We start from the raw sequence: 25,083 nt of genomic DNA, 5'->3' as shown, positions 1-25,083 counted from the left end.
GGTTGGCCTGCATCAGAGAGGTGAGGACCCACTGTCCCTTCATCCAGTTAACCTGTCTCACCACTGACCACATGTCCATTGTCATGCAGGATCACCATTTGAAGAGACTGGGCCATCCAGAGACCTTTCCCCCGCCCCCCGCTCCCCCCAACCACCACCACCCAAGAGAATGCCGAGGTGTCATAGATGTTACCCGCACCCTCCACTAGCGCAGGGTCACATACCTCGGTGCGTGACATTAGTGGACAGGCTTCGGGGGCACAAACTGGAGAGCATCTCACAGCTGCTGTTGCACATCAGGTGGAGGCAGGAACATCCAAGGGTGACAGCAGTCAGAGGATCCCAGGATTCAACTGGGTCCCAGCCAATTGTCGAGCCTCTAGACAAGGTTCACTCAGAGCTGAAGCAGATGATAGGACATAGCTCATGACATTCAAGAGGCATTGCCAGCGACATTCCTGTGACTGCAAGGCTGATTGGAGGAGTCCAAAAGCCCTCAGGCATAAAGATGGTGCCGGCAATGCATGGCACCCAGCCCAACACTGATGACGACCTTAGTGGAAAACCTGGACCACAATGTCAGCGCCTGATGGTGATGTCCAAGGCATGGCTCAGTCTGTGATGACCATGGCTGAGGGCCTCAATATCATGCCCCAATTGCAGATGGACACTGCCCAGGCACTCCAGAATGTCGCCAGTCACCGAGGACCATTGCTGATGGAGGCAACATTGTGATGCAGAGAATGGGGAGCCATAGAACTGGCAGTGCTAGATGATTCAGAAACCACCAGAGCTCACTTCAGCTGCCCCACCGTCCCATGGAGTCACCCAGGAACCTAGAGGCACCCTCAGAGGAGGAAGCGCTGGAGTCCATCACAAGGTCTTCCACCAAGGATCCTAAAGCCGTCTCCAGTTTTTCTGAAGCCCCTTGACCTGACACCGGCCCATCTCAAGGCCAGCGAGCAGAACAGAGTGGCACGACGATGTCTATGACACCGGTAAGCTGGCTGGAGCCCTCCAGTTCCAGGCCCTTTAGAGGATGTTCACCAAAGGCACCAATGACCACAGGGCAGAGAAAGCAGTAGGCTTCCCCCACCTCTGATGTGCATCCTGGGGACACACCTAGACGTACTAGTAGACCACAGAAAAACAAGAAGAGTAGGGGCACTGAGTGGGCACTGGTGGAGTCACTATCTATAGCTAGAAGGAATGGAAATCTGTCATATTAAAACGTCCACTATTAAAACATTTCATACCTGATACATGTGAAGCCTCTGTCGCCTTAATCTTCACAGCGGGCCTGTCCCCACTCCCACCGCCTGTTCCCCTGCTCGCTTCACCCCTGCCCCACAGTGGTCCAAGATCAAAAGCCCCAGATGCAGACTCTGTCATAAGGATGGGTATGAGCGCACTGTTAACAGAAATACAGAGCCAGACTTAATCAGATCCTGAGGAGCACCAGAGCTTTCCTCACGGCGAGTAGTCACCACTCACCTGCCTTGTATAGTGACCCGCTGACAGTGCCAACACAGGCTATCACCCTGGAGTAATGTTACATAGACCCTTGGAGGGTGTGAAAATGATGGTCAGAGTGGGGGTGGTGTAATTTTGGTGGGGGCGGGGGGGGTGCTCATTGAGCTGACGGACACAGCCTTGACCTAGGAGAATCTAGAGATGATGAGGGCCTCCCTGGCCCTATTTGCATGTTGGACCCTTACCACGGCCTGTCCTCCATCTTCAAGCTCCTCCTTGGGTTTGTTCTCCAGCCCCTCCTGGTCCATCCCCTCCTCAGATGAGGCCTCGTGTCCCTCCGTCTCGTCCTCCTCCAGAATGTTGCCCAGCTGCTCTGCCAAATTGTGGAGGACACAGCAGACCATCACAAAGCGAGAGATCTTCTGGGGGTTTTACTATAGAGCCCATCCAGAGTGTTTCAGGCATCGGAACGTCATTTTCATCAGCCTGATGCACTGCTCACTGACAACACGGCAGGCAACATCGACCTCATTGTAACGGGTCTTCGCATTGGCCTCAGGCACCAGTACCAGCGTCGTCAGCCATGACCTTCGTGGGTATCACTCACAAGCTAGTTTTCCAACCTGGGGTGGTCCTCGAAGACATTGGGGATCTCCAAGTGTACCAGGATGCAGCTGTCATACATGTTCCCAGGGTAGCGGGCACGTGCATGATCCTGAGGCAGTGTTTTCACACGATCTGAATATTCAGGGAGTAGAGCTTCTTCTGTTAATATGGGGTACTCCCAGTTGCCCCAGTGCTCGTGGGCAATATACGTGCCATCAATAACCCTCTGCACCTGAGGCATCCCGATGATGGTGGTGAATCCCGCAGCCCATGCATCACGGTGGGCCTGGTCCAGGTCGGCGATGATATAGTTAGATGTACGGGTATACAGAGCATCTTTCACCTCCTGGATGCACCTGTGGGCTGAAGATTTGTAAATGCTACACAGGTCCCCGCTCGTGTGAATGTTTAGTGCTGCAGTGACCCTCACAGCCACTGGGAGCGGATGTCCTCCTCCTCCATGGAGCTCCAAGTCCATGCGGGCGTGGCAAAGGTTCTGCACTGTCTCCCTGCTGATACGTAGTCTTCTGCGACATATGCTGTCCCGACAGCTAATGGAAGGATCAATGACTCCTGTACACCATGGCCCGTTGCTGGCCTCCACTTCTGGCCCCCTCTTCAGTGTGATGGGTAGCCGGATGTTCAGTGTGTGTGGCAGCCCCCTGCATATGTAGTGCCACCTCCAGCCTGCGTGGCATTTCTGCTGTCTTCAGGGTCTGCTACATGCACAGTGAGGGTAGCCTCCGCGTGATCTACACCTGCAAACATCTTTGCTTCTGAAAGAAATTGGAAAAGGAGAAAGACCGACAATCAGTTAGGTCTTCCATTTCGAGACCCTTATATGCCCCAGGCCTCCTCCACTGTTACCATAACTGTTATGCCTTCTCTGAGTGCCATCCAACGAGCCAGTTGTGCTGGCAAGCCTCAGAGTCTGCACACTCACTCCCTGCCAGATCAGGAACCCCTGGACCATAGATCTCTGCCAGCAACATTAGGGAGCTCATGCTCAGCTGCCCTCCGCTCATACAGACACTTACTCTTTGGCCACGAGAGGGTCCTCAGTGGTGAAGGCCGTCTTCGGCGTCTGCCTGCCTCGGCTGCAAGGGCAGCCTCAGCAGAATCCACACCAGCAAACATATTTGTATCTGGAAAGAATTGGAGAAAGAAGAAGACCAACAATCAGTTAGGGCTTGTGTTATACCGTCAATTCACTGTGAGACCATGAGAACGTGTGAACATTAGGCTTTATTATCCATGAACTCGCCTGCCAGAGTCGGCTGTACAAATGAGTGCCATCCACAGGTGGCCGGACTATATATGGCCCTGGTGAGGGCGGAGCCAGAGGCGGAGCCCACCGGGGTTCCAGTACAGTACCTGGAAGTAGCCCGCATCATCACTTCCAGGTCATGGGTCACATCATTACACAGACAGTACAGATAGCTCATGCATTAGGTGAAATACATTCACCACAGCTTGCATCCTGGGATCCTCAAATCTCCCCAAATCTCCCCACCCTTACCATGACTGTCCTTCCTTCTCTTAGTGCCATCCAATGAGCCAGTTGTGCTGGCAAACCTTGCACTGCACACTCAACTCCCGGCCAGTTCAGGAACCCCTAGATCCCAGACCTCTGCCAGCAGTATTAGGGATACTGCGTAAAAGACTGATGCCTAAGGTGAGATTGCAGGGGATTGGGGTAGATTCCTAGTTTGGATTGAGGGTTGTCTGACTGACAGAAAGCAGAGGGTCGGGATAAATGGGCCCTTCCCTGGCTAGCGAGCTGTAACTAGCAGGGTGCTGCAGGGGTCAGTCCCTCGGACCTTAACTGTTTACAATCAATATAAATGATTTGCAAGCAGGGATAGAGTGTAACAGCAAAATTTGCAGGTGATACTAAAATAGGTGGGAAGCAGGCAGTGAAGCGGAGATGTTTACAGACATATATAGGTAGGCGAGGAGAATCTATGGGTGGGATTCTCCCAACGGGTGGCTAAGTGCCGACGGCAGAGTAAAAATGGGAGTGTTTTACTCCGGCATCAGCGCCTGTTCCTGGACTCCATTCTGCGGCCCACAGGGGCTAGGACGGCGTTGGTGTGGTCTACACCGCTCCAGCTGAAAATCCCGGCCTGAACCCGGCGCCGCGAGGTCCGTGCATGCGCAGTTGGGCCGGCGGCAACGAGCGCATGCGCAATGCCCTTCTTCCCCGCGGCGGCCCCAACGCCAAATGACGCAGGGCTACAGGAGCTGGCATGGAGAAAAGGAGACCGGGGGCCAGAGAGGCCGGCCCGCCAATCGGTGGGCCCCAAACGCGGGCCAGGCCACTACGGAGGCCCCACCGGAGTCGGACCTCTCCCCCCCCCACTCAGGCTGGGCTGCCCCCGGACCCTTCAACACTGAGGTCCCGCCGGCTCAGAGGATGTTAGAACGGCGCCGGCGGGACTTGGCTTTTTGTTGACGGCTGCTCGGCCCATCTGGGCTGGAGAATCCGCACCGCGGAGAATTGCGTCTCGGCGTCGGGGCGGCTTAATTACTATTAAGCTATTTTGCTGGTAGGGACAGCTGGTTTTCAAACAGTCGTGCCAGATTGGGTTCAGCAGTCATAGGATGTGGAATTTTACGCTTGTTGAAGAGACCGGAGAGGTCACTCTCAATCTTGCTTTTTGACTTGAACAGTTTTTCATTGAACCAGTTTGGCAGATGGAGTTTAATGTAGATAATTGTGCGGTCAGCCATTTTGCCCAAAGAAATAGAAAGGCAAATATTATCCAAATGGAAAGCAGATTCAAAATGAATCTGGGCAGAGGGATCTGGGTGTCTTTGTTCATGAATCACAGAAAGTTGGTATACAGGTACAGCATGTAATAGAAAAGGCAAATGGAATTTTAGCATTTGTTGCAAAAGGACTGAAGTATAAAAGTAGAGAAGTGTTGTTGCAATTGTATAGAGTGTTGGTGAAATCACATCTGGAGTATTGTGTCCTGTTTTGTTCTTATTTGAGGAAGGATGTGGTGGCATTGGAGGCGATTCAGAGGATGTTCACCAGATTGATTCTGGGTATGAAAGGGTTGACTTACGAGGATAGATTGAACAGTTTGGGCTTATACTCGCTGGAGTTTAGAAAGATGAGAGGGAGTTTAGAAAGATGAGAGGGGATCTGATCGAGGTATATAAAATACTAAAAGGAATTGATAAAGTAATCGTAGACCAAATGTTCCCCCTTGTGGAGCAATCTAGAATGAGAGGTCACAGATAGCCTTCAGCAGTGAAGCTAGAGGCTGCTCGCAATCAAAGGGGGTGAAACTAACTTTTATGAGAAAAGCCTCAGTAGGGCTCTGTCTTGGGAGAGTTTGGTAGGACAGACAGGTTGCCGCTGTAGTTGCTCCACAATATTTAAAGTTGGCTTGAAGGCCCCACCCCTGCGGTAGATGGAAAGGGCTACTCACCTCCTCCCTTCCCCTTGGTAGCCATTGCTCCAGCTTCCATTTTTGTAAAGGAGCACTAAATGACACACACGTGTCTTCTATCTGGGGAGCCAGTTAACTCCCAGGAGGCCGCTGCGTTCAACTTCGTTGTCGCCAATGAGATTGAAATGAATGCAAAATAAACTGAATGACATTCTTCCCATTTCTGGGCCTGATCCGTCATCGGGAGCAGGCCAGGTGAATCTCAAAATGGTTTGCGCCTGGTGTGAATCTCGATTTTGGCCTTTCCTGCTATTCACACGGCGCTCCTGGAATCGCGCTAGGCGCAGCACGGTGGCTGAATCGTGCCCATAGTCTTTCAAAAGGAATTTGATGAAGTATCTCATAAAGCTTATTTGGTAAACAGCATGTTGCATTAAAAGGGGCTGGTGTAGCACAGGGCTAAATTGCTGACTTTGAAAGCAGACCCAGGCGGGCCAGCAGCACGGTTCAATTCCCGTACCAGCCTCCCCGAACAGGTGCCGGAATGTGGCGACAAGGGGCTTTTCACAGTAACTTCATTTGAAGCCTATCTGTGACAATAAGCGATTTTCATTTCATTTTTCATTTCATTTTCAAAAGGATGCAAAAAATTGGGGGTGTGAACAACTCTGTCAATGAGCCAGCACAGGTACAGTGAGGTGAATGTCTTTTGTGCTTTTAGATTCTGTAATTACATATGATATTTATTACATCTTGGTCCTTTTCAAGGTCTTAGTGATATTCCAGCCCCTAAACGGATGGCTATGTATAGTGCACTTCAGCGTGTCAGAGAGAGTGAGGCCAACACTTTTTCATTGCTGAAAATGGATCGATTCCTTGCAGATGCAAATTGGGTAATGGCAGAAAAATTAGTACAAATTGAAGATCCGTACAGGAGGCAGCATAAAAATGTGAGCAGTACCGTAATTATGTAATTTTGGTAAATTGGAAAACCTTCAGGTTATTGGTGCAGCTGTTGGCATGAATAATTGCGCATTTTCGTTGAAATCCTGTTAACATTACCAAATTATGGCAAATGTTTCTCCATGTTGAACCCAATTATAGTCACTTTCCTGTTTCAAATACCCTTTGCACATGTGTATGTTGTTTTACTTTTGATATTTTAGCCTATAAAAGTTTATTTCACTCATTTTATCCTCACTGGGCGCGATTCTCCGGAAAATTTTCCAAGTGTTGCAGCGAGTGGGACTTCCACAAGCTTCCCGGCGCTTAGCTGGGCGAGGCCAGCAATGCTATTCAACGCTAATTGATCCACTTAACGAGGCCCCATGGGCTTCTCGCCGCAAATAAAGGCTTGCTAGCCGATTTGCCAGGACCGCGCACCCCAGCTAACAGGGTCGAACTTAAACAGCTCTTGCACAGCCAGCCCTAATCAGCTTGCAGCCATGGCGCCAAGACGATCGGCCCCAAGATTGGGAATGCAGACCTAGGGAGGCTCCTCAATGCGGTGGAGGCCAGGAGGGATGTCCTGTTCCCCTGCGGGTCCCGGAGGGTGAGCCACAGGGTAGCCATTGCTGCCTGGCCAGGGATGAGATTGTGGAGGCCGTGAGCTCGGGGATTGTGACCAGGAGGACTGGCCTCCAGTGTCGCAAGAAGACCTACACCAGGCAGCAAGGGCGGGTTGACACCAACGCCCCCAACCACCCCGCCCCCCCAACCCCCCGAGACCTTTCCGCCCCCACGTTAGCATCCATACTCCTCCAACCCCCCATGCAGCCCCCAACCCTCCCTTTAACATCCCATCCTTCCTTCACACACCCCTCCCATCATTATGAACCACGTGTGCGGCTTACGATACCATCTCTGTGTCTCCGCAGGAGAAGCTCTCCCACAATTTCCGGGAGAGGGCCCAGACAGTTGGAGGGGTGACAGACATACGAATACTCACCATCTTTGAGGAACAGGCCCCGGAGGTGATTGGGGTGGCCGAGGACAGAGCGCTCACCAATATGGAGTTGGTAGACGCCAAAGAGGTGAGGATCCACCGAGCCCCATCCAGAGCACCTGTCACACGTGAGTTGTTATTGCCATACTTACTGACCCCTCCCACTGACCACATGTCCATTCTCCCACAGGTCCTCCAGCCGACGGCCCATCCCAGGTGGCCCCCTCCTCTGCCTCCCAAGAGAACACCTCGGGGGAGAGATCCGAGGATACTACGATCGATGTGTCACAGCTGTCATCCCCACCCTCCACAAGCGCAGATACACACACCTCATTGGGAAATGTTACTGGACAGGCTTCTGGGGCACAATCTGATGACCACCACACAGCTGCTGATGTACATCAACTGGAGGCAGGAACCCCAAGGTGAGACAACAATCAGAGGTCTGCTGGATTCCAGGTCCCAATTGGGTCCCTGTCAGATGCTGAGTCTCTGGAACAGGATTACCCGGAGCTGATGGAGATATTAGGGAGCGCTGGGACATTCAGAGGGAGGTGTCAGCGACACTCCAGTGGGTCTGTAGCCAATTGGAGCACTCCTAGAGGCTACGGGTGCAGGAGATGTCGCCGGCAATGCATGGCACCGAGGCCAACACTGCTAGGGTGGGGACCGTAGTGGAGAGCTTGGTGCACGACGTCAGCAGCATTAGTGGAGGTGTCCAAGGTGTGGCGCAATGATAACTGCCATGGCTGATGGCCTCGGCAGAATGTCCAACTTGCTGGGGATGTGACCCAGCACCAGGCTGACCTTGATGAGGTTCTGCGGGACATGTCCGGCTTTCAAATGGGAATGGCCGAGGTGCAGCGGTGCTTGTCCCTGTTGCAGGTGGGCATTTCCAAGGTGCTGCAGAGCATGACCCAATCACTGAGGAGCATTGACAAGGGCATTGACATGATGGTGTAGACGTTGGGGAGCCACCAGGTCTGACAGAGCCAGATGATGTAGGGGCAGCCAGGGCTCGAACCAGCTGCCCTTCAATCACGAGGTGAACCCTGGGGTCCTATGGGCACCGAGCAGGAGGAGAGAGAGTTCTCGGTTCCAACCCCAAACCGTCCCGTAGAGTGGGGATGGTGGCCACCAGCTCCCCCCGAGTCCTTCCACACAAATGGTATTTCTAATTTCGTCGAGGAATTGTTTCATCCCTGCATCCTCGTCGGGGTCTCAGAGGTGTACAGCCCTCGGGAGAAAGTCTCAAATGCTCGATTGACCTCTTTTGGTTCCGCTACCAGTCTGCCACTGCCATTCTTTACCTGTGCTGTTTCCCTTTTGGCTGCCTGCTTTCTTAGCTGGTGAGCCAGTAGGTGGCCAGCCTTTTTTCCGTGTTCGTAGAAGGTCCCCCTTGTCTGGCAGAGTTGGTGTACTGCTTTCCTAGTGGATAGCAGGTTAAAGTCCATTTGTAGCTTTGTCCTCTCCACCAGCAGCTCTAGGGTCGGGGCCTCGGAGTACTTTCTGTCAACCTCCAAGGTGGAGTTCATCAGATGTTGCCTGCCCACTCTCTCTTCCCTGTCTCTGCGTGCCTTGTAGGCTATAATTTCCCCTTTGATCACAGCCTTCAGTGCCTCCCAGAATGTGAGACCTCACGTAGTCGCCTATGGCCTGTGATGTTTTTGGCAGCAGGCCTTGTCGACTAGGAGGTCACATCCAAGTAATGTGGAACACGGTTGGAGATGACTATCGCGGAGTATTCTGCTCCAACAATTCCTGGAAGCACTGATTTTCCCCACTGCAAAGAAGTCGATACGGATGTATACCATGTGTACTTGTGAAAAGGACGGGAACTTCTTTTCTCCCAAGTGTAGGAACTTCCATGGGTCCACCGCCTCATCTGCTCCATAAATGCCCCAAGTTCCTTAGCCATGCCTGTCTTTTTCCCTGTTCTGAGGTTTGATCGGTCGGTCAGCGGATCCTGTACACAGTCAAAGTCGCTCCCCAGTATCAGTCGTGGGTATCAATGTTGGGGATTTCTGACATGGTATTTTTAATAAATTCTGTGTTGTCCCAGTTGGGAGGGTACGTGTTCACTAGCACTATTGGCGCCCCTTCTAGGACACCACTGACCATGACTTACCATCCCCCTGGGTCCCTCACCGTCCTAGTCTCCGTAAATCTCATTCTCTTGCTGATAAGTATGGCTACTTCCCTAGCCCTCGTCCCGTAGCAGGAATGATATGTCTGTCCCACCCAGCCCTTCCTTATCAGTAGTCTGTCCTTCTCTCTCAGGTGTGTCTCCTGTAGGTAGACTGTGTCAGCCTTCAGGCTTTTAAGATGGACGAATACCGTGGATCTTTTCACTGGGCTGTTCAGACCCCTTATATTCCAAGTGGCTATCCTGGTGGGGGGTTTTTGTCCTCCTGTTCCTGCGGGATCAACCATACTTACCTCTTGGACGTGCCCCTGCACTCTTTGTTAGGGGGTAGTCCAAAATGGCTGCGGTCGCCGCTCTCACCATGAGGTCGGCTCTAGCGCTCTGGGATTTCCCTTTGCCAAGAGGACATCCAACATGGCCGCCAACTATATGTATGCCACATGGGTGCACCCCTTTTGTTTAGGAACCCTCCAAAGTGGCTGCTTGCGGCGCCATCTTGATTTCTCGGCCTGTCCCATGCCCGTCGAGGCCTATGTCTGTCTTGCTGCCAACACTTTCATATCTTTCTGCCCCCTGTCTGTTTTGTGATTTCCCCCGTCCCTGCCCCTCCCTCTTAATTTCCCCCCCCCCCCCATATTCAACCTCCCTTCTGCCCTGCCCTCCCCTCTTGACCAGACACTCCCTCTCCTCTGAGAGGTGCGCCATGGCTCCCCTTACTGCCTGTCTTCCCTCCCTGTTAGTGCAGTGGCTCCTCTCTGGGCTGGTTTAGCCCTGTCTCTATTCTGAAAAGCCTGTCTCCGTTCCCTTCCTCCCCCCCCCCCCCCCCCCCCCCCCTCACCTGCTTCCCATTTCCTCGCTCCTTTCTGTCTCTGTCTTCCAACTTTAAACTGAGAACGAGGCAGCTCAGTCCCGCACAAACGCCGAGTCCACACAGTTGTTCCTGGTCCCATTCTGTCTTCCCCTTGCAGCCCTTTTTTCCCGTTGCCATCAACTGCTGCCGCGTTTGTTCCCTCTCCAGATTGTTCACCTTTACAAACTCGTCAGCCTCCACCAGGATGCCAAAGTAGTATTCCTTCCCCTGGTGCTTAACTTGGAATATTGTGTCCAGTTCTGGTTGCCTCATTATAGGAAGGATGTGGATGCTTTGGAGAGGGTGTAGAGGAGATTTACCAGGATGCTGCCTGGACTGGAGGGCATGTCTTATGGAGAAAGGTTGAGGGAGCTAGGGCTTTTCGCACTGGAGTGAAGAAGGCAGAGAGGTGACTTGATAGAGGTGTACAAGGTGATGAGAGGCATGGATAGAGTGGATAGCCAGAGACTTTTCCCCAGGGCGGTAATGGCAGTCACAAGGGGACATAATTTTAAGGACCTTTATTTATTGCCAGTAGTAGGCTTACATCAGTGTTCTTCAAAGTCGGTAGGTCGCGGGCGGGTGTCGGGAGGGTCGCGGAGCCATTGTCCGCTGCACTCCCGATCGCGCAAATCCCCGCGCAGCAGGCGGCTTTTCATAACGAAGGCTGCAAGCGGCCTCGAACATGCCAAAAAAATTTGGCTGCATTGCGCATGCGCGTGCGCGCGATGATCGGTGCGCATATGCAAATAGGGCACGCATGCGCAGTGCGACCACTATTTTTTAAACGGTTGTAGCTTTTTGTTTTACAAATTCTGTAGTGGTTTTTATTCATTTATTCATTTATTTTATTCATTTAATTTTTATTTTTTTCATTTATTTTATTCATTTCATTTTTTTACAAGTTCGGGGGGGGTTTTATTCATTTTTTTCATTTATTTTATTCATTTAATTTTTTTTACAAGTTCGGGGGAGTTTTATTCATTTTTTTTCATTTATTTTACTCATTTTATTTTTTATTTTCTTTTACAAGTTCGGGAGGGGGGCGTTTATTTGCTAAAACTTTACTGGAAAAAAATTCAGAACTTTGGACAGATGGAGACTCCATACTTTCCGACACCGGAAGGCTTCACCTTCATCCAACAGGTTCCAGGTCGGCCGGAGTGGGTCACGAAGGTTGGCCGGCGTGGGTCGCAAAGGTTAGCCGGGTTGGGTCCTGAAGGTTGGCCGGTTGGTAAAAATGGGTCCTCGGAAAAAAAGTTTGAAGAACACTGGCTTACATTAACACTGCAATGAAGTTACTGTGAAAAGCCCCTAGTTGCCACATTCCGGCACTTGTTCGTGTACACCGAGGGAGAATTCAGGATGTCCAATTCACATAACAGCATGTCTTTTGGGACTTGTGGGAGGAAACAGGAGCACCCGGAGGAAACTCATGCAGGGACGGGGAGAACGTGCAGACTCCACACAGACAGTGACCCAGTCGGGAATCGAACCTGGAACCCTGGAACTGTGAAGCAACAGTGCTACCCACTGTGCTGCCCGTATTGAACTCGACCCTCTTTGTTGCAAGGTCCGCCCAGTGTCCTTGTAAACCCTGATTCCATGCTCTTCCCATGAGCACAACTTTGTTTGTTGGGCCCACTTCAGGATCTTTTCCCGGTCCTGGTACCGGTGCAACTTCGCGATTATCGCTCTAGGCTGCTCCCAGTTTTGGGTTTTGGCTAGAGCAACCTGTGTGCCCTGACGAGTTCTGGACGGCTGGTGAAGCTGTCTCTCCTGACTAGGTTGCCCAGCGTTTCAACAATGTAGTCCGTTGGGTCCCTTCCCTTAATGCCCTCTGGTAAGCCACAATAAGGACATTTTGCCGTCTGGATCTGTTTTCCTGGTCCTCGACCTTCCCCTTCAAATTCCCCTGGGCCGTCACCAACCACTTCACCTCAGCCTCCAGATCCACGATCTGTTGCTCTGATCCGATGACGCCTTCTCCAGGTCCAAGATCGTCCTTTCCTCGGCCTCCAATTTCCTCCCCAGGCCATCTAGCGAGCACTGGAGGGAGGCCATCGCTTCTGTCACCACCTCCTTCACCACCACCTGGAAGTTAATTTTAATCGCCCCCCAGCCCCCTCATGGCGGCCAGTTCCTTTTTTTTAGGAAACTTCCATCCGTTCCTTGGTGCGGGGGGAGATGGCGGCGTTCGCTCCTGTTCCGCCGTTCGGGTCACCGATCTTCCCCGCTCTTGGTTCGCCGGGGCTTCCACCTCGCCTCGTGGGTCCGCTGGTCAGTCCGCCCGTTGCTCGTGCCCCTTATCACCGCTTCTGCCTACTCGTCGGCTCTTTGAACTGCTGTTTGCCGGCATCTTCTTCTCCACTGCGTTGTTGTTCACCCCGTCTGGGTTTGGGAGAGTTTTGGGTGGCTTTTTGGGTCAAATATCTCAAAAAAGTCTCTGTTTTGGGTCTGATTGGGAGGAGAGCCAGCTGATATGCATTCGCTCAGTACATCACCACTACCCGAAGTCTGCCATTTGTCTTCCTAATTGTTTGCTGTAGCTACATGCAAACTTTGTGTCCAGTCTTACTCGGGCCCTCTCGCATGATTCTTCTTCCATTACATCAATGACTATGTCGGTGCTGTTTCATGCCCTTGTTTTGACCTGGAGAAATTTATCGATATTGTTTCCAATTTCCACCCCATTCTCACTTTTACATGGTCTAACTCCACACTTCCCTTCCTTTCCGTCTCCATTTCTGGTGATAGACTGACCACCAAAGTCATGAAATGAAATGAAAATTACTTATTGTCACAAGTAGGCTTCAAATGAAGTTACTGTGAAAAGTTCGGGGAGGCTGATACGGGAATCGAACCATGCTGCTGGCCTGCCTTGGTCTGCTTTCAAAGCCAGCGATTTAGCCCTGTGCTAAACAGCCCCAGTCATGTTTCATGCCATGTTTCTCTCTCCACGTGTTTCTCTCTCCACAGATGCTGCCATACCTGATAAGTTTATCCAGCATTTTGTGTTTTGATTAAATTTTCACCTACCTTTGTATCAGCAAAGTTAGATACATTACTCTCTGTTGTGTCATCCAAATCATAAATATAGATTATAAATAGCTGAGGCTCAAGCACTGACCCTTGCGGCACTCCACTTGTCACAATCTGCCGATTTGAAAATATCGCTTTTACGCCCACTCTTTCCTTCCTAACTGTCAACCTATCATCTGTCCATGCTAATATATTACCCTCAACTCCATGAGCCTTCCCTAGCCTATTAACCTTTTGTGTGGCATCTTGTTGAATGCCTTTTGGTTATTTTGATATAGTACATCCAAATATATGCTGGTTAGGTAGGTTGGCCACGATAAATTGTCCCTTAGTATCCAGAAGATTAGGTGCATTACATAGAATCATAGAATTTACAGTGCAGAAGGAGGCTATTCGGGCCATCGAGTCTGCACCGGCTCTTGGAAAGAGTACCCTACCCAAGCCCACACCTACACCCTATCCCCATAACCCAGTTACCCCACCCAACACTAAGGGCAATTTTGGACATTAAAGGCAATTTAGCATGGCCAATCTACCTGACCACATCTTTGGACTGTGGGAAGAAACCGGAGCACCTGGAGGAAATCCACGCACACACGGGGAGAACGTGCAGACTCCGCACAGACAGCGACCCAAGCCGGTAATCGAACCTGGGACCCTGGAGCTGTGAAGCAATTGTGCTACCCACTATGCTACCTTGCTGCCCTATGGAGTTAAGGTGGCTATAAGAACGTGGGTATAGGTGGGATGTTCTTTCAGAGAGTCTATGCAGACTCGATGAGCTGAATGGACTCCTTCTGCATTTTAGGGATCCAAGCTATCACCATGCTGCCAATTTTTTTATCGTCTTGTTGATCATTCCCTCTACATTTACATCCAAATCATGAATATATACCACAAGAAGCAGGGGACTAAGTACAAAGCAGAACCCCATCTGTTGCAAAAACGCCCCATCCAGAATTGCCCTTTATTTCTGCCACTGAGCCAAATTTGTTTCCCGCTTGCTGCATTCCTCTAGATCTCATAGACTTTGTATTTTATATAGGCTGCCAGCTGGGACTGTTTCACAAGCCTTGCTAAACTCCATATGGACCACATAAACTTCTCTACTCGCTAATGCACCATTAATATTAAACTCTCTGTATTTTCTGTTCCATGAAAGTGCTATTTGTACAAATTTGACAAGCTCTCAGTTCTCCATTGGATAATCTGCAGTGGAAGCAATCAGCAGTGGATGTAATGAAGTGCTGAGGCATATTGGAAATGACGAATGTCTTCTGCTTTTGGGCCATTTATTTTCGAAGGCCCTTCTGCAACCCCATTACAATATTGAACAGAACAGTTGAATAAGGATCATAAGATCATAATTGTTGTGTTCTGTTGTCTTGCTGTTGCAATGATTCTTACAGAACTGCTGGTGACTTACAATGATGATTTATTGATTAACACGTGGAAGGGTAACAAACGGATAGCTATAGAGACTTAGTTTTTTTGGAACTATCTGATTTGCGACTGTCCTGGTTTACGCCTTACTACCAACTGATGAGTTTGCCACATCAAGTGACCAAGGTCTGGCGCCATCAGCTGGTTGGAGGTCGCATTGCTACCTGCCTACTATATGGTTCACAGATATATCACCACATCCCCCTTCCTTTGGAGATGTTAACATTTGTATACAAAAACATCCTTTGTCATGTACAGAAGCATTTTTTGTATCATCTTTAAATACATGTGGCGTGTGTATGTATAGCTTTAACTGAGCTTTCATGTACATGATAAACTGATTTAACTGTGCTTTCATTTACATGATATGTTTGCTACACATGTCCTTTGTACACAGCTCATTGTGCACCTCCGACGGGATCACCCCGTTGGCCATCTGAGGTCTTGTCAGCGTCCTTGAAGACTGGTTTTCGTGCTGGTCTTTTGTGGCTTAATCTTTTGAGGCGATGCACCTTGAAATCTGGTATTCTTGTTTGCCATCCCTGCATCTTCAGCTTCTTCCATTTCTTTACTCTATACTTTTTTCTGCTGCTGTGTTGTGGCGTGGTCTCTGGCCTGTCGGCCACATTGCCGATGGCTTCCTGCTTAGAAGCACTCACGGTATTCCCCACTCTCCTTCTCTTTTTTTTGTTTTCATTTTGGGATTGAGGCTATGAGCGCTCCTCCTGTCTTTTCTGAGAGCGGTTTTATGACTACTTCCCTGTTTTTGTTTGGCTTTGTTGGCACTCTTCCGGCCGCTTGGAGTTGAAGCAGTAGTTTGTAGGCCGTCTGCAGAGACATCGCGCACTGACATGCTTCCGAAGACTGAACGGTGGTGGTTAAGTCAGTACCTTCAACGACAAGCTGCAGAGCCTCACACTCTGGTGTCTGAGTTGGATCGCTCTCTGTTAACTGTTGGATTAGCAGCCTCATCATTGGCCGCTGCCCTACAACTTGTACTTGAGCCCCAAGTGATGGTTCCTCATCGCTCAAGATTAATATGCACAAATCATCTTTTCCAGATATACCAGACAGTGACTCACTCTCATCTGGTGATAATATAAAAGTGTCGTCCAATGCCGTGGAACTGCATCCAGACTCAGTATCAACTGTTGTTGTGGAGCTGCATACAGATACAGGCCGTGGCTCATTCTTGTCATGTACTATTATGTATGTATCATCTGTCACCGTAGAACTGCATATGGATGCCTTCATTTACTCCTCTATCTCCTCCTTCGGTGGAATGGCCTCGAATGTCGGGGCCCACTTTCTTCATAGGGCTGTGATGGGTCCCTGTATGCTTCTGGAGCTAGATTCTCCAGAATTGGTTGTGATATCTTCTGCTTTTAGTATGTTCAGAGCTACATCATTTTCACCTGAGGCATCTGCAATTGCAATCTTAGCCAGAGCAAAGAGCAATAGGGAGAGTGGACATCCTTGCCTCGTTCCCTGGTGTAGCCTGAAATATTCCGAGTTCACCAGTTGCTACCGGTGCCTGGTACAGTCCACAAACCTTTGTCCGAACACAAACCGCCCCAGCACCTCCCATAAATAATCCCATTCCACCCAATCAAAGGCCTTCTCTGCATCCCTGGTGACCACCACCTCCACACTCCGTCCTTTCGGAGGCATCATTATGACATTCAGTAACCTCCTGGTGCCTCCCCTTAACAAACCCCGTCTGGTCCTCCTCTATCACCCCCGGCACACAGTCCTCGATCCTTGAGGCCAAAATCTCGGCCAGTAGCTTGTCGGCCATGTTTAACAACGAAATTGGCCTGTCGGACCCACACTGCCCTGGATCCTTGTCTTTCTTTAAAATTAAGGAGATGAAGGCCTACGATAACGTAGAGGGGAGCACCCACTGCTCCATCGCCTTATTAAATACCCTCACTATAAGAGGCCCCAGGACCCCCAAAAACATTTTGAAAAATTCCACTGGAAACCCGTCCCGGCCCGGGATCTTCCCCACCTGCATCGTCTCAAGGTGCTCTATCACCTGCACCAACCCAATAGGGGCATGCAGCCACTCCACCAGGTCTTCCTCCACCCTCTGGAACTCCAACCCCTCCAAAAATCACCCCCTTCCCTCCACCCGGGCTGGGGGCTCTGACTCATACAGCCTCCTATACAAATTCCCAAACACCCCATTCAACCCCACCGGATCCAGGACCGTGTTTCCTCCCCCATCCTTTACTTTTCCAATCTTCCTCGCTGCCTCCTGTTTCCTCAGCTGATGCGCCAATATCCTGCTCGCCTTTTCCCCATATTCGTAGACCGCCCTCAACTGCCCTACCGCCTTACCTGTAGATAATAACCCAAACTCTATCTGCGGTTTCTGCCGTTCCCTCAACAGCCTGCGAATACCTCCTGTCCACCTGCAAGATCTCTTCCACTAACTTCGCCATCGCTGCCTGCTCCGTCTTATCCCTGTGTGCGCGTACCGAAATGAACTCCCCCCCCCCCCCCCCCCTTACTACTGCCGCCCCCCCCCCCGATTTACCTGCAAGTCCGGCCAGTGCTGCGCATGGTCCAATACTAGAATTGCCGAGTACTCGGAACTAACCTCCCCTGCCAGCAACATCCTACCCAACACAAAATAGTCGATTTCGGGAGAGCACCCTATGCACGTGGGGGAGATACGAAAATTCCTTTACCCGTAGCCTGTCAAACCTCCACGGATCCATCTCCCCATGTGCTCAATAAATCCCATCAGTTCCTTCACCACCGCCGATACTCTCTCCGACCTCGCACTCAACTGATCTATGTTTGGATCCAAAACTGTGTTTAAATCCCCCCATCTATTATCAACTGGTACGAGTCCAGATCAGGGATCTTCCTCAACACCGCCTCATGAACTCTACATCATCCCAGTTTGGGGCATAAATATTCACCAATACCACCGGCATCCCTTCTAATTTCCCACTCACCATAACATACCTCCCTCCAGAGTCTGCCACTATGCTCCCCACTTCAAAAGCTACCCGTTTATTATCAATACCTCTACCCCCATCATCTTCAAGTCCAATCCAGAATAAAAGCCTGCCCTACCCATCCTTTCCCGAGCCTAGTTTGATCCCCAATCTTCAAATGCGTTTCTTGCAGAAATCTCATGTCTGCCTTTAGATTCCTCAAATGTGCAAACATGTGAGCCCTATTGACCGACCCATTCAACCCTCTCACATTCCATGTGATCAGCCTGGTCCGCCCTTGGATGTCCATCGTCATCGACCCTCCCCATACCACAATTCAAAAGCCCTTACCCTGTCAGCAGTCCCCCCTCTCATCCACAAAATAACAATCCCAATCCCATCAACACTCTAACCACCTACTCAACCCCATTGCGCTTCCATGAACTAGCCCGCTCAGCTAGCCTAGCAGCATCCGCCCATGGCGCCTTGCATCCTACCCCCCACTGATTCCCTCCCCCTGTTCAAACACTATCCCGGTTCAAACACCAACATTCAAAACCCCAAAACAAAGTAAAGAGCAACCACCCATCCCCCACTGACTAACACAGGACAAAGGTCCCCAGAGGAAAAAAAAACAACAGGTACAAAAACGAACACCTCCTCGAAAGTTCAATGTCCTCCTTCTCATGTCAGTCCACTGTCCCTCACAAACTCCATCGCTTCTTCCAACATCCCAAAATAAAGCTTCTGACCATTGTAAGTCACCCAGACGCGAGCCGGGTACAACATTCCAAATTACACCCCCTTCTTAAAGAGGGAAGCCTTCTTCACCTTACTGAACCCCACTCTCCTCTTGGCCAGCTCTGCACCCAGGTCCTGGTACACACAAAGTTCACTGCCCTCCCAGGTACATCGCCTTGTCTAACTGGCCCACCTCAGGATCCGCTCATAGATAGATAGAACAGTACATAGAACAGTACAGCACAGAACATGCCCTTCGGCCCTCGATGTTGTGCCGAGCCATGATCACCCTACTCAAACCCACGTATCCACCCTATACCCGTAACCCAATAACCCCCCCTTAACCTTACTTTATTAGGACACTACGGGCAATTTAGCATGGCCAATCCACCTAACCCGCACATCTTTGGACTGTGGGAGGAAACCGGAGCACCCGGAGGAAACCCACGCACACATGGGGAGGACGTGCAGACTCCACACAGACAGTGACCCAGCCGGGAATCGAACCTGGGACCCTGGAGCTGTGAAGCATTTATGCTAACCACCATGCTACCGTGCTGCCCACTATCTGCTCCTTATCCAAAAACCGGTGCAGCCGCAGCACAATCGCCCTTGGTAGCTCATTACCCTGCGGCTTCCTCATCAGCACCCTGTGTGCCCAGTCCACCTCCAAGGGCCGCTCAAAGGCCCCCTCTTCATTCAACTTCTCGAACATCTTAGCCAAGTAAGAGCTCGCATCCGCTCCCTCACTGCCCTCCAGCAGCCCCACGATCCTTAGATGCTGCTTCCGAGACTGGTTCTCCAAATCCTCCACTTTATCCTGCGGCCGCCTTTGAATATCGCGCATCACCCCCAGCTCGGCTGCCATCGAGGTGAGCTGCTCCTCGTGCTCCCCCACCGTCTCCTCCACCTTCTGGATCGCCTGTCTCTGAGCTTTTAGCCTTGTTTCCAGGCGGTCGATCCTCGCCTTAATTGGGTCTACCATCCTTGCCTTCCTCTGCTGGGTGAACTTCTCGTTCAGGAAGTCCACAGATACTCCATCGATCACTGAGACATTAGAGCCAGATGCTTACCCTTCGCCATCTTCCTCTGTGTCGCAGGTACAACTTCTCGCAACTGTTCCTTCCATTGAAAACCATTCCTGGTCCACAAATCCATCCACCGATGGGACACCCTCTCCTTCCAAAACCCCCCCCACACCATTTTTCATCAACAAATCCGCCCATTAGCTGGTGAAAAGGTCCAAAAACACCGCCACGAGCCAGAGCCACCAAATGTGCGACCACTCACACCATGGCCGTCACCGTCAATCTTGAATACATTCAATAATCCAACCACCACTGTTTGATGGGGAAGAGAATTCCAAAGATAAGAACCCCCTCATCCAGTTCTTGATTCCTCCTATCAGCATATACCCTATTAAGTCTACTCAGATCACCTCCCAATCTTCTAAACTCCAGTGAGCGTAGACCCGACCCCCTTGACGTTTCCCTGTATTCCAAGAATCAACCCGTGAACATCTCTGAATGCTTCCAATGCTAGTTGTTACGATCTTGTTAGAGACCCAGTCATTTTTTTTAAAGAAAGAAGAAGTAGAAATCTCATCTATTTACTGAAGCCACAAAATTCCACAGTTTGAAATGGAAGAATGTTTACTATTAAAGAGTCAACAAAGTGGACTTCTGGTGGTGACATGTAGGTGGAGGTCACACATTTGGTGGCTCCTGCTAGAGTTCTCAGTTTTTCACCCAGTTTTGGGGGGGGGGGAGGGGGGGAATTTTTATATGAGCTGTCCTCAGTTGTGGGAATTGGAGGATGTCGAAATCCCAATGGAAGAATATGACATGAAGAGGACCATGCGCTAGTTCACCTGAGGGCCTGAATTCGGTGTGTAGTTATGTGGGAGGAAAGATGGTGGGAGCAAGCTCGCCAGGCGGGGCTGCACACGCTAGCCGAGGTGATAGTGGTGGAGTTCGAGCAGCAGTTTTCCAAACATTTTGAGCGGTATGGGAAGGAGATGATGGGAATGCTCAAACAGTTGTTGGATGACACTCTGTTGCCGATAAAGGAGGCTCTTGGAGAGACATTGGAGACGGTGCAGGAGCATGGTGAGGTGTTGAAGGGGGTGGAGGAGGTGTTGAAGGGGGTGGAGGAGGAATTGTCACAGTACAGCGACCAGCTCACCTCGATGGGAAAGGAACTGCGGAAGGTGGAGTAAAGTAATAAGGTGCTGAGAGCCCAACTGGAGGACCTGGAGAATAGGTCACGGTGGCAGAATCTTTGGATTTTTGGTGTGCCTGAGTGCCGGAGGGCCCGAGGCTGATGGACTGTTTTTGGGGATGTTCGCCTAATTGTTGGAGGAAGAGGAGAATACTTCCCTCTTTGAGCTGGATTGGGCTCATCGGCTGCTATAACCAAAGCCAATGGCAAATGATCCACCAAGAGCTCTGATAGTCTGTTTTCACAGCTATCAGATAAAGGAGAAAGTCTTGAGATGGGCAAAGCAGAATCAGGAGGTGAGATTGGAAGGCAGTGGTATTTGTATATGCCAGGATATCATGGTGGAGGTGGCAAGAAGGCGGGCAGCCTTTAATAGGGCGAAGGCACGATTTGTGATGTGACCATCAATTCACACGACACGTGGTTGGAAGTGAACAGTGGTTTTAATAGTCTTACAACAGAGCCTGCCTGCAATTAGATGAACTGGCAGGCAGGCTCATGACTGCCAAGCTTTATACTTCCGGTTAGTGGGAGGAGCCATGGGCGGAGCCAAGGGTGGAGCCCAGTACACACTCCTCATCTCCCCCTATGGGCCGAGCCGCGCAACTGCTCGTATACCGAGCTTACATAGACACAGTACATCATATAAAATAACAGTGTGAATTACACGGACTGTGATTCACCACACTTTGTAAGAGTGATGTGCTGTTTGGGGTAGTCTACTCAGCGAAGCAGAGAGTTACATACAATTCCAAGGACCATTTCTTTGAAATGGCGGAGGAGGCAAAGGCATTCGTGAGGGCTGAAGGACTGGGATGAACTTTTGGACTTTGATTTATTATGTTGTGAGGGGATAGATTGGGGATGATGAGATAATGTGTTGGGATTTTTATCCTTTGGGGTTTAATATGTATAGTTGTTTCGAAGGGTTGGGTGTGAGGGGTGGGGGGTTTCTGTTGGTTGTTGCTTTAGGTATGTGGAGGGAAGGGGCTCTGGTGGGCCCACCAGGCCAGCAAACGTAAGCTGGCTAGTGAATGGGAGCGAGGTGGGGGGACGGGCCGCGGCTGGCCAAACCTGCATGGACAGGTTTTGACTGGCCTAGGAGGTGGGGGGATGGGTAGCATGCAGACAGGAGCGGTTTTGAGAAGAAGTGGTTGGGGGTTTCTGGGATGGGGGAGGGTTAGTTGGTGACTAGGGGCAGGGCTTTGTTCCATTCGTGGGGCGGGACTGGGGGCCATTTAGGGTGGACGACGAGCCTAAGAGGTTGGTGGGGGAGGGGGGGGGGGGGGGGGGCAGGTATACCCAGTAGGGGAGGTTGTCGACGAATTTGGGGGGGGTGAGAGAGATTTCCGGTCCGAATAGTAATGTGGACAAGCGGTGGACCAGTGAAGCGGGCGAGAGCCTTTTCGCATTCAAAGAGCATGAGAGCCGATGTGCTGTTCCAGGAGACCCATCCGCAGGTGAAGGACGAGGTTAGGCTTCGGAAGGATTGGGTGAGTCAGTTGTTTCACTCGGGCTTTGAGAGCAGGACCGGGAGGATAGCAGTATTGGTGGGTAAGAGAGTTAAGTTTCAGATAGAGAAGGTGGTGGTTGATGATCGAGGCAGCTTTGTTATAGTTATGGGCACTTTGCAGGAGAGGTTGGTGGTGTTGGTTAGCATGTATGCCCCGAATTGGGACGATGTGAGGTTTATGAAGAAGATATTGGTGGCCATCACGAGCCTGGACATGCATCAGTTAATTTTAAGGGAGGATTTGAACACAGCATTGCACCCAAAGATGGATCGAACTAAGCTGCGCTCGATGACCCCTTGGGAGGGGGGTGGTGAGAGTTGCTGATGGAGTTCCTGTATCTTGAGAAGGTGAAGTTCACCTTGAGGGGGGCGATTGAGGGGTTCCAGAAGAGATAGGGTCTGATCATTCTGCACTTTAAAGTGTCGGTGCCTTCAGCCACTCGGGGCTAAAAGGTGGGGGGAGGGGGGGGGTGGGTATTGTTCAAGTCATAGATGGGTTGGGTGGGAGAGTGGGGAGGGGGGGGTCTTTTGTTATTCATTTTGTTTTATTGTATAAAATGTGAAAAATTGAATAAAAATGGTGTTTTAAAAAAAGAGTCAACCAGGTAAACCCAAAGGGCGAGATCTACTGGCTGCGTTACCTCCGATGGGCAGCGCGGTGAGATGCAGTGCGACCAGTAGATGCCGGGAGATCCCTCTTCTGGGACCTACCTGGCTCGTCTCGCCTCACAAGATTTAATGCACGGCCTTGCGATACCTCGCGATGTGAATCCGCCCATTGTGGACGGTATCACTTTATAACAAATGTGCATGTAAGAGTGAGGCACCTCGCCCCACTCTAATATGTCCTCCCATGATCTACCTGAGGCGTGGCTGTAACCCCTTCGCCATGGAGATCTCGGGCAAACGCCATTCAGTGCTGGTCCCCACAAACAGGAAACAATTGGAACACACTCATAGGGGTCACCCAGGGGATTGGAGGCCCACAGGTCCTTGCCTTCTGGGCCGTGTGTCACCTGGCACTGTTGGGGCCACCTTGGCACTGCCAACCTGGCACCCTGGCAATGCTGATGGGTGCCAGCCTGGAACTGCCAGGGCAGCAGACTGGTGGTGCCAAGCTGATTATTTTTCCCGTGATGGGGATCAGCCCAGGGGTGCCCTATGCGGGTGCACGGGAACCCCGTTATGAGTTGGGCTTTGGGGTCTTCGGCGGTCGCGTCAGAGGGTTGGGAGTCAGCGAGCGGAACTGCTCAGAGCAGGAAATGAGACAAAGTGCGGCCTCGCTGCATGTTCCCCATTGAGGCCCCTAATCTACCTGAATAGTGCTGGGAAACACCTGGCTAATCGCGCTATGGGATTCTGTTCCTGTTCGGGTACAGCGCACCCTAAAATTATCTTTCCTATACGCTAACATCCAGAATTAATGATTCAAACATGAATAAATAAACGAATTGTGGTTGAATTGTTACCTCAGTTGGCTGTACAGTTTGCATTTAATTCAGAGTAATGCTAACAGCACATCCTTGGGCATGCGGGCATCCCCGGCTTTTTCGAGGACCAGCTCAGGATTGTTGGGGTTGGCTTTTGGGGGATATGGGGTACCCTCTGAGGATGTGGCTAATGACGCCAGTACGGAGGTCAGTGACCGATGCGGAGACCCGATACATCATAGCCCATGTGGCCACCAAGGAGGAGAAAGAGGCACCGGACCAGGAGGGACTGGAGGACAAGCCTGAGGAGGTCCCGCAGAACCAGCCAAAGGCTGAAGGACAGGTGGCAGTGGCGAGGGTTTGGCAAGCCCGGAGTGCCAGGAAGACCCTCGTCCTCACCCGCTTCACGTAGGACGTGTCCTCTTCCGTCATCATACCCCCTTCCTCCCCCCTTCCCACCCCCCATTCCCCTCCACTGCTTGTCCTTTGCCATAGCCATAGACGACATTGCCATGACCCATGTGATACTGGAAAAAACAAAAGAAACAACAAAGAAATGAATACAATATTCAACCTTCCCACAAAAAATGAGCTGGGGTAGCCGACACCCACTAGTGCAACAGCTGAAGTGACCAAGTAAGTTCAACACAAAAGAATAGAAGAAATGGATGAAAACATACCTAAAGGTCAGTGCAACATTCAAATTTTCAGGAACAACCAGCAGTGACAGAGCCTACCACTTTTCTAACAGTAGTGTGAATGAGATATGGAAGAGTTATAAGGCCTCCAACCTGTCTAAACCTTTGAATTCAGGGACTTGAAGTGGGAGGTGGGGTAGTGCTCATGTAGTAATGACAATGTGAATGTATGATAGCAGTAACTATGCAAGACATCAGGCAAAGTATAATGACTTAAAATACACTGGGGAGTGGGTGGGGGGTGGGGAGTGTAATGTCAGGATCTGGCACAAACACGGTTAATGTGGGACTGAGTACAGTACTACCTACACAGTGAAGTAAGATAGCACAAGACCCACACCAAGGGTCACTTTCGTGGTGGACAAAGTTGTGTGCACCAGAAAGCATGGAGACAGTTCCTAGCTTGTATCCTTTACTGCATATTTGTAAATAGTGTAAGAGTCAATAAAGACTTTTAGAGTTAACATATGTATGACTATGAAAACTCCTTCTGACCTACCGAACTGTAGCCAACTCCCTGGAACATTCTACATTGATTCAAGAAGGCACGCACGTTTTCCTTGAGGTCAGTAAGAGCTAGGTAATAAATGAAGAGCTTGCCAGGAATGCCCGAGTCCTGAC

The 25,083-nt window shown here is 50.7% G+C and overlaps 1 protein-coding gene across 1 annotated transcript in view; it reads left to right on the top strand.

The window, feature by feature from the left end:
• LOC119971691 (sodium/hydrogen exchanger 10-like) overlaps positions 1-25,083 on the top strand; it is a 730,493-nt gene that overhangs the window by 228,502 nt on the left and 476,908 nt on the right. The window contains exon 11 of the mRNA XM_038807592.1: positions 6,252-6,433. Coding sequence (XP_038663520.1) covers positions 6,252-6,433 — 182 coding nt within the window. The remainder of the gene's footprint in view (positions 1-6,251; positions 6,434-25,083) is intronic.

The sequence above is a fragment of the Scyliorhinus canicula genome, chromosome 9, assembly GCF_902713615.1.
Source record: "Scyliorhinus canicula chromosome 9, sScyCan1.1, whole genome shotgun sequence".
NCBI lineage: Eukaryota > Metazoa > Chordata > Chondrichthyes > Carcharhiniformes > Scyliorhinidae > Scyliorhinus > Scyliorhinus canicula.
This window is presented reverse-complemented; position numbering and strand designations above follow the sequence as displayed.